Source organism: Poecilia latipinna, unplaced genomic scaffold, assembly GCF_001443285.1.
Source record: "Poecilia latipinna isolate Pla-1442-1.1 unplaced genomic scaffold, P_latipinna-1.0 Scaffold1847, whole genome shotgun sequence".
NCBI lineage: Eukaryota > Metazoa > Chordata > Actinopteri > Cyprinodontiformes > Poeciliidae > Poecilia > Poecilia latipinna.
The window spans coordinates 38,573-51,377 of record NW_015114463.1 but is presented as its reverse complement, the minus strand read 5'-3'; the positions used below and the strand labels follow the sequence as shown (position 1 = coordinate 51,377).

The window sequence follows — 12,805 nt, the reverse complement described above, 5'->3', positions numbered from 1 at the left end:
GATATTAAGTTATAATTTTGGCCGATGATGTCATCTCCCCCACCTCCCTTCTTGCTCCAAAACAAACCAACCACACTACATTCCAGTTGGTAGCGGCGACTTAGCGGTAAAACAAAACTTTTTGTTTGGAGCAAGATGGGGGCGGCTGGTGACGTCATGACTTTTGTTTAAGGATTCAATTTTACTACAGTTTATAAGTCTATCCAAGTGTGATTTTGTGATGGCTTGATATGGAGCTAGCAGTAATTAGCATTAGCTAAGCGATCACATTAATATTCAATGACAGCAAGATAAGTCAGAATTTTTTTTTTTTTTGATATTTAACAGCTACTGTTGTACCTGAAATACAAATCTTACTGTAACAGCTTAAATAGTGAAGCTATGCTACTAGCTTTGCTTCACAGGAAGGCGTGACAGCAGCTAAACCTCACAGAGGAAAGAGAGCCGAGATAGGAGCTTCTTGGACCTGAAGAAACCAAACGAGACCTGATGCTTCCTCACAACTTTTAATAAAACATCCAGAACAGAAACAGCTTTTTCCTCAAACAAATATCATTTTTCAGTACCATGAGGAAATTAAAACAGAATAATTGTGTTTTATTTAAACATCTTGTCTCAAAATACCAACAATTTTTAACAAGTTAGCAATTTGTAGCTTAGCTTGTAGTAACATGCCATCATAAACGAAGACGTTAAATATCTTTTAAAATTATTGAGCCATACATAAAGAAAAGTCTGTATTACTATTAGTTTTGTTAAAATAATAATAAAGAAGCTTATTAATTTATAAGGTTTGCTATAAAAAGTACTTCTAAAATGAATAGAATCTGTTTAGTGAGGGTCACAATATCCCTACCAAGTGTTTGTTTTATAATTCTATGACAATTTATTGGTACAATCTTTGTAAATGTAAAGTTAGATTAAGACTTTTAGAAGAATTGTATTATTAAATTATTTACATGATGTGGTGGATCAATAGTTTTTTTTGTTACATCTCTCAGGATGAAGAGAAAACTGATATTTCCTGGAAAAGTAGAAGTGAACTTCTGAAGAGGGCCTAATGGATATCTGAGGCAAGATCACTCAGATGAAGCAAAAACCATGAAGAACAACCCAGATCTCCAGGATAGGTCACCTGCTCTCAGCGGAGATAGGGTTAAAGAGAGCGCTCACTCTGTTGTTTTCTGGAGATGTGGTGATGTCTCTGACAGACAAGAACTGCTGGTGAGGCTTTGCCTCAGTTTGGAAAGTACAAGGGCAAAACTTTCCACAGGATCCTTGAAAACCACGAGGGAAATGTTTTATATGTAACCTGCAAAGATGAAAAAGAGGAGAGAGCTGGGCAGATTAATCCAGATGGTCCCAAAAACGAAAACAGAGGCTTTTTGAAAATTGCTGACCTCCTTGACTATTCCTCCAAAAGACCTGCTGAACCTCAACCTGCTGTGGAGATTATAACGACCTGGATGTCTTCATGGCTCAGCACGACCTCTACCTCCATCTTCTTATTATCCTTCAGCGAAGGTCATTAGGAATGTCTCCAAAATAAACGTCCAGTCAGCTGAATGATGCATTTCACTTTAAGTATGAGCACCGTCGCTTGTCTCATGTCAAAAATACGCTGGATGGAGAGACCGGACTCTGTGATCAAGGGTCTTAAAATCCAGACCTCCAAGGTTGTGTTCCTACAGCTTTTAGATGCGTCCAAAAAATCAGGTTATTAGGCAGGACTCTGGAGACTGGCTGAACACCGAGGAGGCGATTTATTCATTTGGCCATCACTGTGTCACTGAGAACAACCACTCCTGCTCGTTTTGGTGGACATGCTGATGGCTGGTTTGGTGTAACAGCTGAAGCTCATTACCTGGTTGACTGCGTCATCCAGGAGTAGCGTACCCTCAGTCTGCTCCTTCAGGGCATTTTTAACTAGCTTGGAGAGCAGACCACACCCAGAAAGATGTGCTGACATTCACAAAAATACCTTCTGTCTCCTGTCCTGAGTGATGCTGCAATCAGAAACTGGCCAGATCCTGGAGTCCATGTATGCAGGGTTGATACATTTCTGCAGGACAACCAAAAGCCACACATCAGTAGGTCCACAGATGAGAGCAGACAATGTTTTGATTGTTGCTCTGCATTCATGAGCCCTAATCCTGGACCTCAGGGAAACCTGCTGTGGGATTCTTGGAAAGTTGAAGCAACTTCTGGAAACTTCACCTGCACTTGAGTTTCTAGGAAGAAGTACAACAGTGAAATGAGCATCAAGCTAGAACCGTTTCAGAGCATCATCCACTGCACAGCATCTTCTGCACATTTCTGTCAGAGGCATTCTGAGTTGTTGACCAGTCAGACCTGCAGACGGTGCAGCAGGCCTACGTCTTCTGTGGGATCGAGCCACCGAACCCGACGAAGCAGCACATCAGAGAGCATTGCCACAAGAAGGTCCTGAATCCTGGAGAGTTGGCGGAGAGCGCTCTGCAGAGGTTTTTCTCAGAATGTGATCCTGATGGCGTGTCGCTCTTCAAACACTCCATGCTCAAAGTGTGGAGAATCCAATGGGTTCACATCCTCCATGGCTGCTTGAGTGACCCAGAGGTTGGAAGGGGCATCCTCTAAAGACATGGTGTAACAATCCAACTGAACCACGTCAAGGCTGAGGAGGCAGCTGTACCTCCATGGATCAATCTGCAGGGAACTTCTCAGCAGGAGGGGTTTCACCTCCACCAGTCCAGGTGAGTCACTGGGACTCAGGTATCCACTGAGCTCTTCCAGGCACCGGGGATGATGGGAATCGCTTGTTTAGAGTTACAGCGTCTTGTGGATCTGAAACTACCAGATGTGAAGCTCCCTGCTGTTTTTGATCCTGATTTGGTCTCAGACCTGAACAGACTCTCCCAGGAAGTTACAGGCCAGACCCATTTAGATTAGATTTAGATTTTTCTGAATCTAAACTTTAATTTCTGTCTCTCCATCACGTGCCAGTGACACCGCTGCTGTCTGCCGCCTCTCCTTGAGCCGCTCGCACAGGTCCCATCAAGGCAGGCGGTCTGATCTTTGTCCTGGATCATTCCAAGAAGACACAGTCCATGACGGATGCCATCGACCAGCTTCTGGAAAAGCACCTGGGCAGAAAGACTGCCTCACTAAGGTGGATGCTGAATATGCTGCTTGAGTTCAAGCTTCCCTGAAAGATCCTAACAGCCTTCTACACCCAACAACCAAACGGCACATCTTGTGTTATGTGAAGCATCTGGCCAAGAATAAAAACACCAAATCATCCTGGAGACTGTAGTACTCCAGTAGTTACCATGTGATCCTCCCAGAATTAAACCCCAGGATGCTCCCTGAACAAAAACACCACCTGACCAAATGTTTAAGGAGATTGTGCAGCAGCAGAAAGATCAGCAGCTGGTGAAAAAGAGAACGAGGAACTGACCATCATCCAAAGTCTTGTTTTCAGGGTGATGGATCCTCTGTTCACTGATCAGTCTGGGGAGGTAAAGTATTTTTATTAGTCGTAAAAAGGTTTACCAGACAGAAGTAGCAGAGGGTCTGACTGACCCTAGAATGGCGTTTGCCAACTTCTACAACTCAAGAGCTGGAGGCTGCAAAGCTACGCTCAGCCGAAGCCAGACGGTGACGGAGGAAAGGCCAAGGAGGAGCATCCTGCTGGGCGTTTGTGCAGGTTCTGCCACAGGCCTCTGAAACGAGGCCCAAACAATCTCCATGTCCACTGGGTTCTCTGGTGTGACAGGGAAATACATTTACTGTCCTGCCAAATGACTACGGAAAACTTCCATAACAAATTAGAAACGGAAACATCCTTTACTCATCAACAATGCGTCATTTTCTCCGTATCTTTATTAATAAACTGATCCGTGTTTCAATGGAAAGATGAAACAATTAATCTTTCAGGATTTTTTAAGTCAGCTGCTATTTGCCGCTCAGTCGGCCATAGTAGGTGGCACCTGTTCCAGACCCACCGGGTCAAAAACATGGAAGCAGACCCTGAAAGAGCTGAGACTCTCTTATAAGTTCCTCCACAGCAGGTTCATGGGGCGACACAGAGCGAGTAATCCTAAATTTCTATTGCCCTGCGTTTTCTAGTCGCTTTCAGGTGGAGCTGACCTCACCTGGGGATGACAAAGAGGGCCTGGTTCCCAGTTAAAGTGTGTCAAGATTGGATAAAGCATGTGTGGAGTGGCAGTGAGGAGATTCAAATTTAAAATAATTAAAAAAAAATTCAATTGAAATAATTATAATCTCATGGATTATAATCCGTGCTCCCCTGCATAATTTAAAGGATCAGACATGGTGAGAGATTAACGCCGGCATGGCTGCCTCTACCTAGAGAAAACCTGAGGTGGCTCTTCATCAGATTAAGGTGAAGTCGGCCAAGGAGCTGTGCGCCGTATCACCAGTGGTCCTGGACCAGCTGCAGGCAGCTGGTCATGGTGAAGATCCCTGAACTGCTAGGTAAGATGTTGCCATCCTTCTCCAAAGGTTGAATGTGTACAGAAGAGATGCAACATCCAACATTTTTTCTCTTTACCGCCTCATCTGAAATGGAGGAGGAAGAGCGCGACCAGTTGAGGAGTTGTTTTTACGGCTACCTCAGTGCATTTGTCGCCTCCATTTACAGAGATAGAACGTGGGTCTTCGTGAACATGACGGTGGTCGAGGTGAGGAAGAACACAGGGGAGGATGCCCGGGGCTTTGTGATCAACATGAGTGGAAAGAAGAACTGGTGGGCTTGTTTTTCTCTCAGTCAATGATGTCCCTCGCAGACCTCCCTCGCTAAGAGCGCCGTCCAGCCAAAGAACAGGCCCGCATCCTGTTCTCCCTCCCTCCAGCTTCAAGAAGTAGGATGAGAACGCATTCTCTCTTCAAGAGACGGGGTTCTCGGAGCTGGAGGAGAAGATGCAAGACATTGAGGAGAAAAAGAAGAGGGCCAAGAAGGAGAACAGGGGAGTCCTCTGATGAGGAGGATGAGGTGAGGGTCTTTCTTATTGTCCTCTTTCCTTCATACAGTGTGCAGCTTTAAGGGGCAGTACTCATCTTGGATTTAATTTCTTTCCATGTGTTTTTTTTCCTGCAGAGTCCCTCCTTAACTCCTTCTGAAAAAGGACAAGAAACAATAATTTTCTTTTTTTTTTTTGTAATTATATTTAGTGAGTCATTATCACAACATGAAAACCTGATTTGATTTTCTCCTCTTTCAACAGACACTAAAAAAGGCCCTCAGCCTGCTGGGTAAAGTCTGCTGTAAAGGTCAGCTCCAGGGCCAGGAGGGCGCTGGGCCGAGACAACAAAAAGAAGGTCCAGCAGCAGGAGAAGCAGCTTCTCAATCTTTTGCTGAAAAGCTGCTCAGGAAGAGACTGATAACATTTGTAAGTAGTTTCTGCTGTTGCTGTATTGTTTTTGTAATTTTGTTGCCTATTTCAGTTTTTTGTACTAATTATTAATTAATGGTATTAATTTCTTGGACAAGAACTGAATTGTTCTGAGCTTCTTTTTGGGAAGTTTACAAATTAGGTATGGGGATAAAATGTGGTTGAATGGCTTTTTTATGGAACAACAAAAAGCAAAGATGGGAAACTCAGGAGCAGTTCAGGTAGAGCTGAACAGCAGCCATCAGAACCAGAACCAGGGTCAGCCTGCTGCCCTCCTGCTGATCCTACAAACACGAATCATTATTATCATCACTGAAGCCAGAACTGAACTCATGGATGTAACAATATGGGAATACATGGATCCACTCAGATCAGTGAGTCTGTGGTTTAAACCGAGGAAACCGTTTTAAACTGAAACATCCTGACTGCTGCTCTGATGACTGGAGTTACACAACGTGGTTTAAATAGGAAACTTAATGAACCATCGACCATTAAATAAGTCTGACTGGTTGCTGTCTCTCAGGACAGCCTCATGGTGCTCACCTCCTCTGTGGAGCTGCTGCTGTTAGAACAGGAAGTCAGGAGGTTCGGTGTGGTCAGCTGATCAGCTGGATCAGGAAGTGAAAGAGGATGATTTCAGAATAGCTTGTTGGGCGATGAATAGGAGGGTGTGAATGCTACTTGGATGGCCAGAAACAGCAGGCTGCTGGATTGTGTGAGAGAGATGATCATGTGACAGAACAGCAGGATGAAGGTCGTTAGACCAGCTGAGTTTCTACCCGCAGTCTGAGCAGCAGCGGATCTCTGAGGACGTCTGAGGTTCTGATGGGGCCCAGGTGGTCGGAGCTGGACACAAACACAGCATCATCACCGTGAACATTAGGGATCAGGTTCAATCCTAACATTTCAGAAAAATCTGAAAGATAGAAAGGAAAGAATTAAACATTAGTGATTTAGCAGTTGGCTGAAAAGGAGATATTTTCTGCCTCAATGAATTAAGATACTTTACCTCAGGTAACAGACTAAACTCACCTACAGGACCTACTGTTCTGTAGGTGAGTTTGTTGTAAATGATTATTTTAGAATTGAATATTCTGACAATCAACTTCTGAAGCTTTCAAGGAGGATCAGATGTAATTTCTGCAGAAAAGCCCAGCTGGATGGACTTGTGTAAAGACAAGCAGAGATTATATCTGTCTCAGTTTCTGTTGTGGCTAACACACGATGAGAATTAAACAAGTTGGTGTATAATCTGAATATAAAACAAGATTATGAAGGTAAGTTCACATTGTGTATCCAACTCCAACTGAATCAACATGAATAAACATCATCAAGGACAGTATGAACCCAAAACACTAGCTATTGGTGTTTAGCTAGTGTTAAGTGTATGTGGGGCGCCACATACACTTAAAATAAAAGGACCAACATAAAAAGACCAGAATTATTCATACAGTCAGTTGTCCATAGTGCAAACATAAAATATGTCCTATTGACAGGGCAATCTTATCCTCAGTTCTTATTTATGATCAAATCTACCTCAATGAAATGGAAAAATAGTGAAAACCCACTAGCAAATATTCTACATGTTAAAGAATATAAAACAATAGAGCAAAATGGAACTTAAACTACAAACTCTGACCTGGAACTCAGGTACATAACTATCTAGTTATTAATAGAGAACTGACAGACTAATTTCAAGAGTAAATGGGGATATATATATATAGTAATTACCGTGTAATAACTACTCTGTTACTAGATCTGGCGACATGGCGTCTCAGATCAGATTAATCTAAAATATTAATTTGAAATATGAAAAAGTTGTGCCTCCCCGTCGGGGAATCGAACCCCGGTCTCCCGCGTGACAGGCGGGGATACTCACCACTATACTAACGAGGAAAACCGCGAAAACAGCCCGCTGCAGTACCGATTTTATCCATTGCAATGATATACCCGGTAACTAACATTGCTCAATATCATTTGGACGTTTACATCGGTTTACTTTAATAACCTATAAGCCAGCACGGAGGCACACTACTAAATGGTACTGCGCGCAAAATACACGTGTTTCAAACAGCCGTGGCTCTACTTTTTACTGTTATGTAAAACAAAGTTGTTTTTTCCTCATTGCGTCGTCTTAACATGTATAAAACTTAGTCTGCTGAAGTCAAATACAATTAAATCAGTCAGATGACAGAAATGGGCCAATTTAAATAACCAGACGCAGTTCCCTTTTCCCATTAAATGTTATTTCTCTATTAAAATATGCTGTAAGGTACTAAGATACCATATTGTGTGAAGGAAAATAAAACTAACACTGTTTTGTATAGAAGCAGAAAACTGCAATACACCTTACATAACCGAAAACGGTCTGAAATTGGTCGTTTTTGTAGTTACCCCCAGTTTAGTTTAAAACAAATTAGTGAAGAATAAATCTGATTTATGCTAATGGAAAGGCTCCAACAGCGTTACAGCAGTTAGCTCGGTTTCGGCTAGCAGCTGAAAACACCGAAAAATTACGAAGTTACCAAACACAATAGGATTAAATTGATGCCATTAAACCCCAAAGGAGGAAAATATATGTTAAACTTACTTTCTCCACATGAACGACAACATTTTTCCAACCAAAAAACCCCTCAGTACATCTCCAGCATGTGCTACAGTCTCTTAAATATGGCGACGGCCCACCTGTGACTGATTAGATCACGTGATCAGCTGTTAGCTTACTACTATTCGTTTTAGCTAATAACATTGTTTTTAGTTTTCTGATAATAGAAACAAAGAAATATATTTCTCAGATATTTCAATCCTGTTCCAATTTGTTTTTGTTCCTGAGTGACTATTTAGACCTCATGGTCCAAACTATCTCAACTAAGGACTCTTGGCTAAAGGGTTATTTTTCTGTATGTAACCACTTCAGGGTTAGCCTTGAAACCTGCTAACCGGCTCACCTCCACATCCAAATCACTTAGAATGGCTAAACTTCAATTACGATATTAACTTTGGATGATAGAAAATACAGTTCATGATTTGCCACATTTATTTATACTCAGAACAACTTTACTGGCCAAGATTGAGTGCGAAAATGAGGAAACCGATTTAGGTCTCAAACACTCAGTATGCAGACAAAGTATTTAAATGTATAGTCTTTAGAGGAAATAAAATAAGGACAGAAGAATAATATGTACATATTTGCCATCATTTTTTAAGCAAAAAAGAAAAAAGGTTTGATGTTACAGGACTTAACTTTTGTTTCCTAGCAGAACAATTGAGTACTGGGGGAAGAAAATGGCCTTGACCTCTGTCCTAGCCAAGCCACACAGTGATTGATGACTACATGACAGACTGAATAATAGAGATGGAAAACATGATTAGCAGCTTCTGTAGAAGGCTGAACTTCTTGAGTTGCTGTAAGAATTTAGAATGAAGATAGAAATACATCAGCAGAAGAAAACTGATCTAAAGAACAGCTGATCAAACCCAAAATCTAATTTGTATGTATAAAATAAACACAATGAGGGTAAGAAAATAGGCAATCTTCAACATCTTTCTGTTGTTAAGATGAACATTTCATGCTTCAGTTCTGACAGAGAAAACAATAGATGAAGACTTTTCGGTTTTATGCCACTTTGATGTTTTAAGTCCCAAAAGAGGAACATTGGAGAAGGTCGGGGATCACAGTAATCTGCTGATTGTTCTTCATCTTCACACAGAGCTGGTCTCCTCCTCCTCTGATTGGTCCAACCTTCCTTCAGTCTCTACTTCCTGGTTAGATCTCCAAACTCCTGCAGCCAACAGACGAGTTTTAAGAGTTCAACTTTAAACCAATTTAAAAAATGTTTCTAAATATTTTGATTCAGTTTGTTATTTTGCACAGACTGTAACCAGCAGCAAGCAGCACAGCAGGGATGAAGAGGATAAATGCCAGTCTCAGAGTGCTTCCAATAAAGGTCTGTAGAGAGTTCACCGACTCCTCCTGGTCAGGAGACTGACCGGAGGAAGAAACAGGCAGCAGGTCAATAAAAACATAAAAAAATAAATAAATGAAAAATTAACTCATGAACAATTAAAAAAAAAAGTAGCATAAAACAAATGAAAAACACACTTTAGACAAGCTGTTTACCAACTTATTAAAACTAATGAATTGATAAACAATGTTTTGAGTTTGTTCTTGGTGCAGAAGATGATTCCTGCTGTTGATGTGGAATTGATGGAGTAAACCTACCTGAACCTGAGCTACCATTGGCTCTGTTCCTGCACCTACTGTGACATCACTTCCTCTCTGATTTGTGATGAAACCTGTCAAATCCAGAATTGTTTAGAAATCATGCGTGAAAGTGTCAGGGTATGTTTTAGATGAGGGAATAACATTAAAAAAAATGTAAAACTAAAAATAGTTGATTTAATTTAATACTGCTCCTTTAAGCAGCCGCTCGCTCTCAGATCAGATTGCACCTACTTGTTATGGTGTCTGGTGTGTTGAACTTCTCCACATCTTCACGGCCCAGATGTTCGGCGATCACAGAGCGAGCTGCAAGATGGCGGAAAACAAAACGATTCAGGCCAGCAGCTGGAGATGTAACAGCCTACATCATCAGAGTCAGAGGTGGAGGAGTGAGCGTACGCTGGATGATGATGAGGTGGACGGTGGACGTTGGGTCGTTGAAGGGTCCGGGCAGATGAACTCTGCAGTGATAGAAACCAGCATCTGAGAGCCGAGACCCAGAGATGGACAGAGCGGAGGTGGAGAAGGACACCGAGAACCTGCAGAAGACAGAAAGACACCGCTTCACTCACTAGCATAAGAGAACGGCTGTAATCAGATCAACATTTTTCTTTCCTTAAAAAGTTTGAAATCTTCAGGCGCAATCAGAATTTTCCTGCTTTTGAATGCAACTGTGTGACTGTAGGGGCGTACCTGTGTGACTGTCGGTAGGTCACCTGACCCCCGGCGCCGTTGATCAGGGTGTTGTGGCAGGTAAACAGTGATGGCTTCCCCCTTCCCCAGCACACCTCCACTCCGCTCTGCTTCGCCTCGTCCAACCGACACGGGAGCTTCACCACCTGTCCGGCCACGCCCACCACGGTCTCCGTGGCAACCGCTGACACACGTAGCGTCACTGACACGGAAACAAAGGGATACTTCAGTAATTTTGCCATTTTGGGTTCTTCTGAAGTCTCATAATTGGGTTTCTGAAGTCATTAACTAATCCAGAACTGAATGAGTCGATCCGTGTGATTAGGAAACGCCTCGTAGTTAGTTTGTAAACTAAATATTTAGCTCAAATCTAAACATTTAGTTGGACACTAAATACCTTTGTTTAATTTTCAAACAAAATATTTAGCTTTTTAATGAAATGGTTTGAAACATAAATTTATAAATATGGTGGAACTATAACTAAAAAATGAACACTATTTTTTTCTCATTACAAAATAAACCCAAGTTTAAGATTTTTCTAGAAAATTTTAGATTAATCTCAAACTTTGAAAATTTTTATCTTAACACTCAAATTTATTTGTTTTTCTAAAAGAAGTCTGAGGTTAATTTAAACATTTCTGGGGTTTTTTTTTTTAAATGATGACTTTCTAAACTCGAATTTCCTTTTATTTTCTAGAAAAATTCTGCAATTAATTTCAACATTTCTGAATTTTTTGGCATAAATGTACTCCTGTTTTTTCTATGGCCGCAACATGCTGTCATATAATATTCTTGCACATAGGGAAAGGAGTCATGTTTTCAGGCCTAACCTCCTGCATATAGACAAGTTTTATGAAATTAAATCCTGATTTAATCAAAGCACCATTTAATAACCCCAATGGTCTCTCACCTGAAAGGAGCCAGACGGAGGTGAACAGCAGCATGTTGCTGTGTCTCCTGCAGACGGACAGAGAGAGACGGAACAGATGACTAAATTTCCTCACTTCCCTTTTCCATCCAAGCGGGTATTTATAGAGCCAGACTGTTGTTGCCAAACGGCCTGGAAGTTTAACTCAAACTGTCCAACATTCAGAGAAACATCATGAAACATGGCCTCCATCAACTGGTTTAAACTGGGGTGAGTGTGGCCAACAGGTGGCGCTGTGGGCTGCTCTCCCTGATAAAAGAAACATGGAGTAAATTTCAGTCAGACCCAATATTAAACCGAACGATCGCCCATTCTTTCCATCGGTGGGTCACGTGACCACGGAGGTTTAATATTAGTGTGTTTTATTTTTAAATCAATTAAGTCATATGTTTGGTTTACTTTATTCAGAGACTTAATAGAATGGAAATAAACTCATTAAATATTTAAAGGATGATGTGAGGTAAACTCAGTCTGAAGTGGAAACATGACATCATGCCGAGAAGTGCAGGCTCTGCACGTGATGGGGAGGGCTCTGCTCAGCCTCTGGTTTACCAGGAGGATTAAATAATTTTATGTCAAACTGAAATCCTGTTGGTTTACAGAAGATATATCGATCCTGATCCAGCTCACGTCGCTATTCACTCCCTCAGTTTTTATTTTGTGTTGGTTTATTTTATATCCTGAATATCTGGATCATCATCTGGTCCAAATTTTAATGTTTTACTTATTTAATCTGTATCTGTTTAAAATTTCCAAATCTCTCCATTGTTTTCTAACCAATCTTCACAATTTCCAAAGTAACTAATCAATGTATCTTCATTTTTATTTGGTGTTATTATTATCAATAATTACTTGTTTATTGATGTTATTATAATAAGTAATTATACAATTATTGATTTGGTCATTTTTGTAGGTAAAGAATGTTTCTTAGCCTCCGTTAATCACTTTGTTACACTGGAATCACTGGAAGGTTGATACAGCAGCAGCAGATCTTTAATGTATGAAATGTAGAAGGCTGACTTTGTAACAGTCTTTATGTGATTCTGAAGGTTCAAACACAGAGTTCATCCTGATCTCTAGTTTCCAGCTGGAATAACAAACTGTGAACTGACTCGAGATCGTTCCTCTTTAATAGCTTGTGTTTAGTTTCTGTTCAGCTGGAGAAAGTATTGGCACCCCTGCATCGATTTGGATGGGTTCAGAGTCACCTCGTGACATGAGTATAAAGAAGATTCATAAACAGATGGATGAGAGCCTGACTTCAACCTGATAGAAAACCTTTGGGTTCAATTAGCGATCAGACCTCCTCATCCAACATCAGTGTCTGACCTCATAAATGGTCAAAAATCTTCCCAGAATACCTGAAGTTGTCATAGATTTAAGGTGGAGCCTCTTTGGTCACATTCAAGGTCGGTCCTTCATCTCAAATGTTTCTCAGTTTGGTTCCTCTGATAAGGCAGTGCAGCACCGCTGGATGGGAATGTTTTTCTATATGGGCAAAATCTTTGCTTTGTGTCATTTTCTAATTTTTTTTCCTGTATGTTGTAATTAAATAAAAGTTAAAGTTCA

At 41.1% G+C, this 12,805-nt stretch overlaps 1 protein-coding gene and 1 non-coding gene across 5 annotated transcripts; both read right to left on the bottom strand.

The window, feature by feature from the left end:
• Positions 1-3,806: 3,806 nt before the first annotated feature.
• LOC106934714 (hepatitis A virus cellular receptor 2 homolog) lies at positions 3,807-11,437 on the bottom strand. Of its 4 annotated transcripts, none has more exons than XM_015014793.1 (10): positions 11,219-11,437; positions 10,309-10,510; positions 10,015-10,154; positions 9,850-9,921; positions 9,616-9,689; positions 9,270-9,378; positions 7,984-9,175; positions 6,173-6,309; positions 5,937-6,001; positions 3,807-5,117 (listed from the first exon to the last, which is right to left on the bottom strand). In XM_015014793.1, exons 1-7 carry the CDS (start codon positions 11,250-11,252, stop codon positions 9,096-9,098), a joined length of 711 nt encoding a protein of 236 aa, XP_014870279.1. In that variant the 5' UTR covers positions 11,253-11,437; the 3' UTR covers positions 3,807-5,117; positions 5,937-6,001; positions 6,173-6,309; positions 7,984-9,095. The 4 variants fall into 4 exon arrangements, with proteins under 4 accessions (XP_014870279.1, XP_014870280.1, XP_014870277.1 ...); XM_015014794.1 differs by having other exon boundaries at positions 6,173-6,239; XM_015014791.1 differs by having other exon boundaries at positions 5,937-6,309.
• Positions 7,218-7,289, bottom strand: trnad-guc (transfer RNA aspartic acid (anticodon GUC)). Its single transcript has one exon. It is a non-coding gene; the product is annotated as a tRNA-Asp (tRNA).
• Positions 11,438-12,805: the final 1,368 nt, after the last annotated feature.

What these genes read in the sequence shown, in the direction of transcription:
- LOC106934714 (XM_015014791.1), bottom strand. Translation starts at nt 11,252, where the DNA reads ATGCTGCTGTTCACCTCCGTCTGGCTCCTTTCAG. An exon ending in ACCTACCGACAGTCACACAG is followed by an intron (nt 10,155 to 10,308) that starts GTACGCCCCTAC and finishes TGTCTTCTGCAG; the next exon opens with GTTCTCGGTGTCCTTCTCCA. An exon ending in CACACCAGACACCATAACAA is followed by an intron (nt 9,690 to 9,849) that starts GTAGGTGCAATC and finishes TGGATTTGACAG; the next exon opens with GTTTCATCACAAATCAGAGA.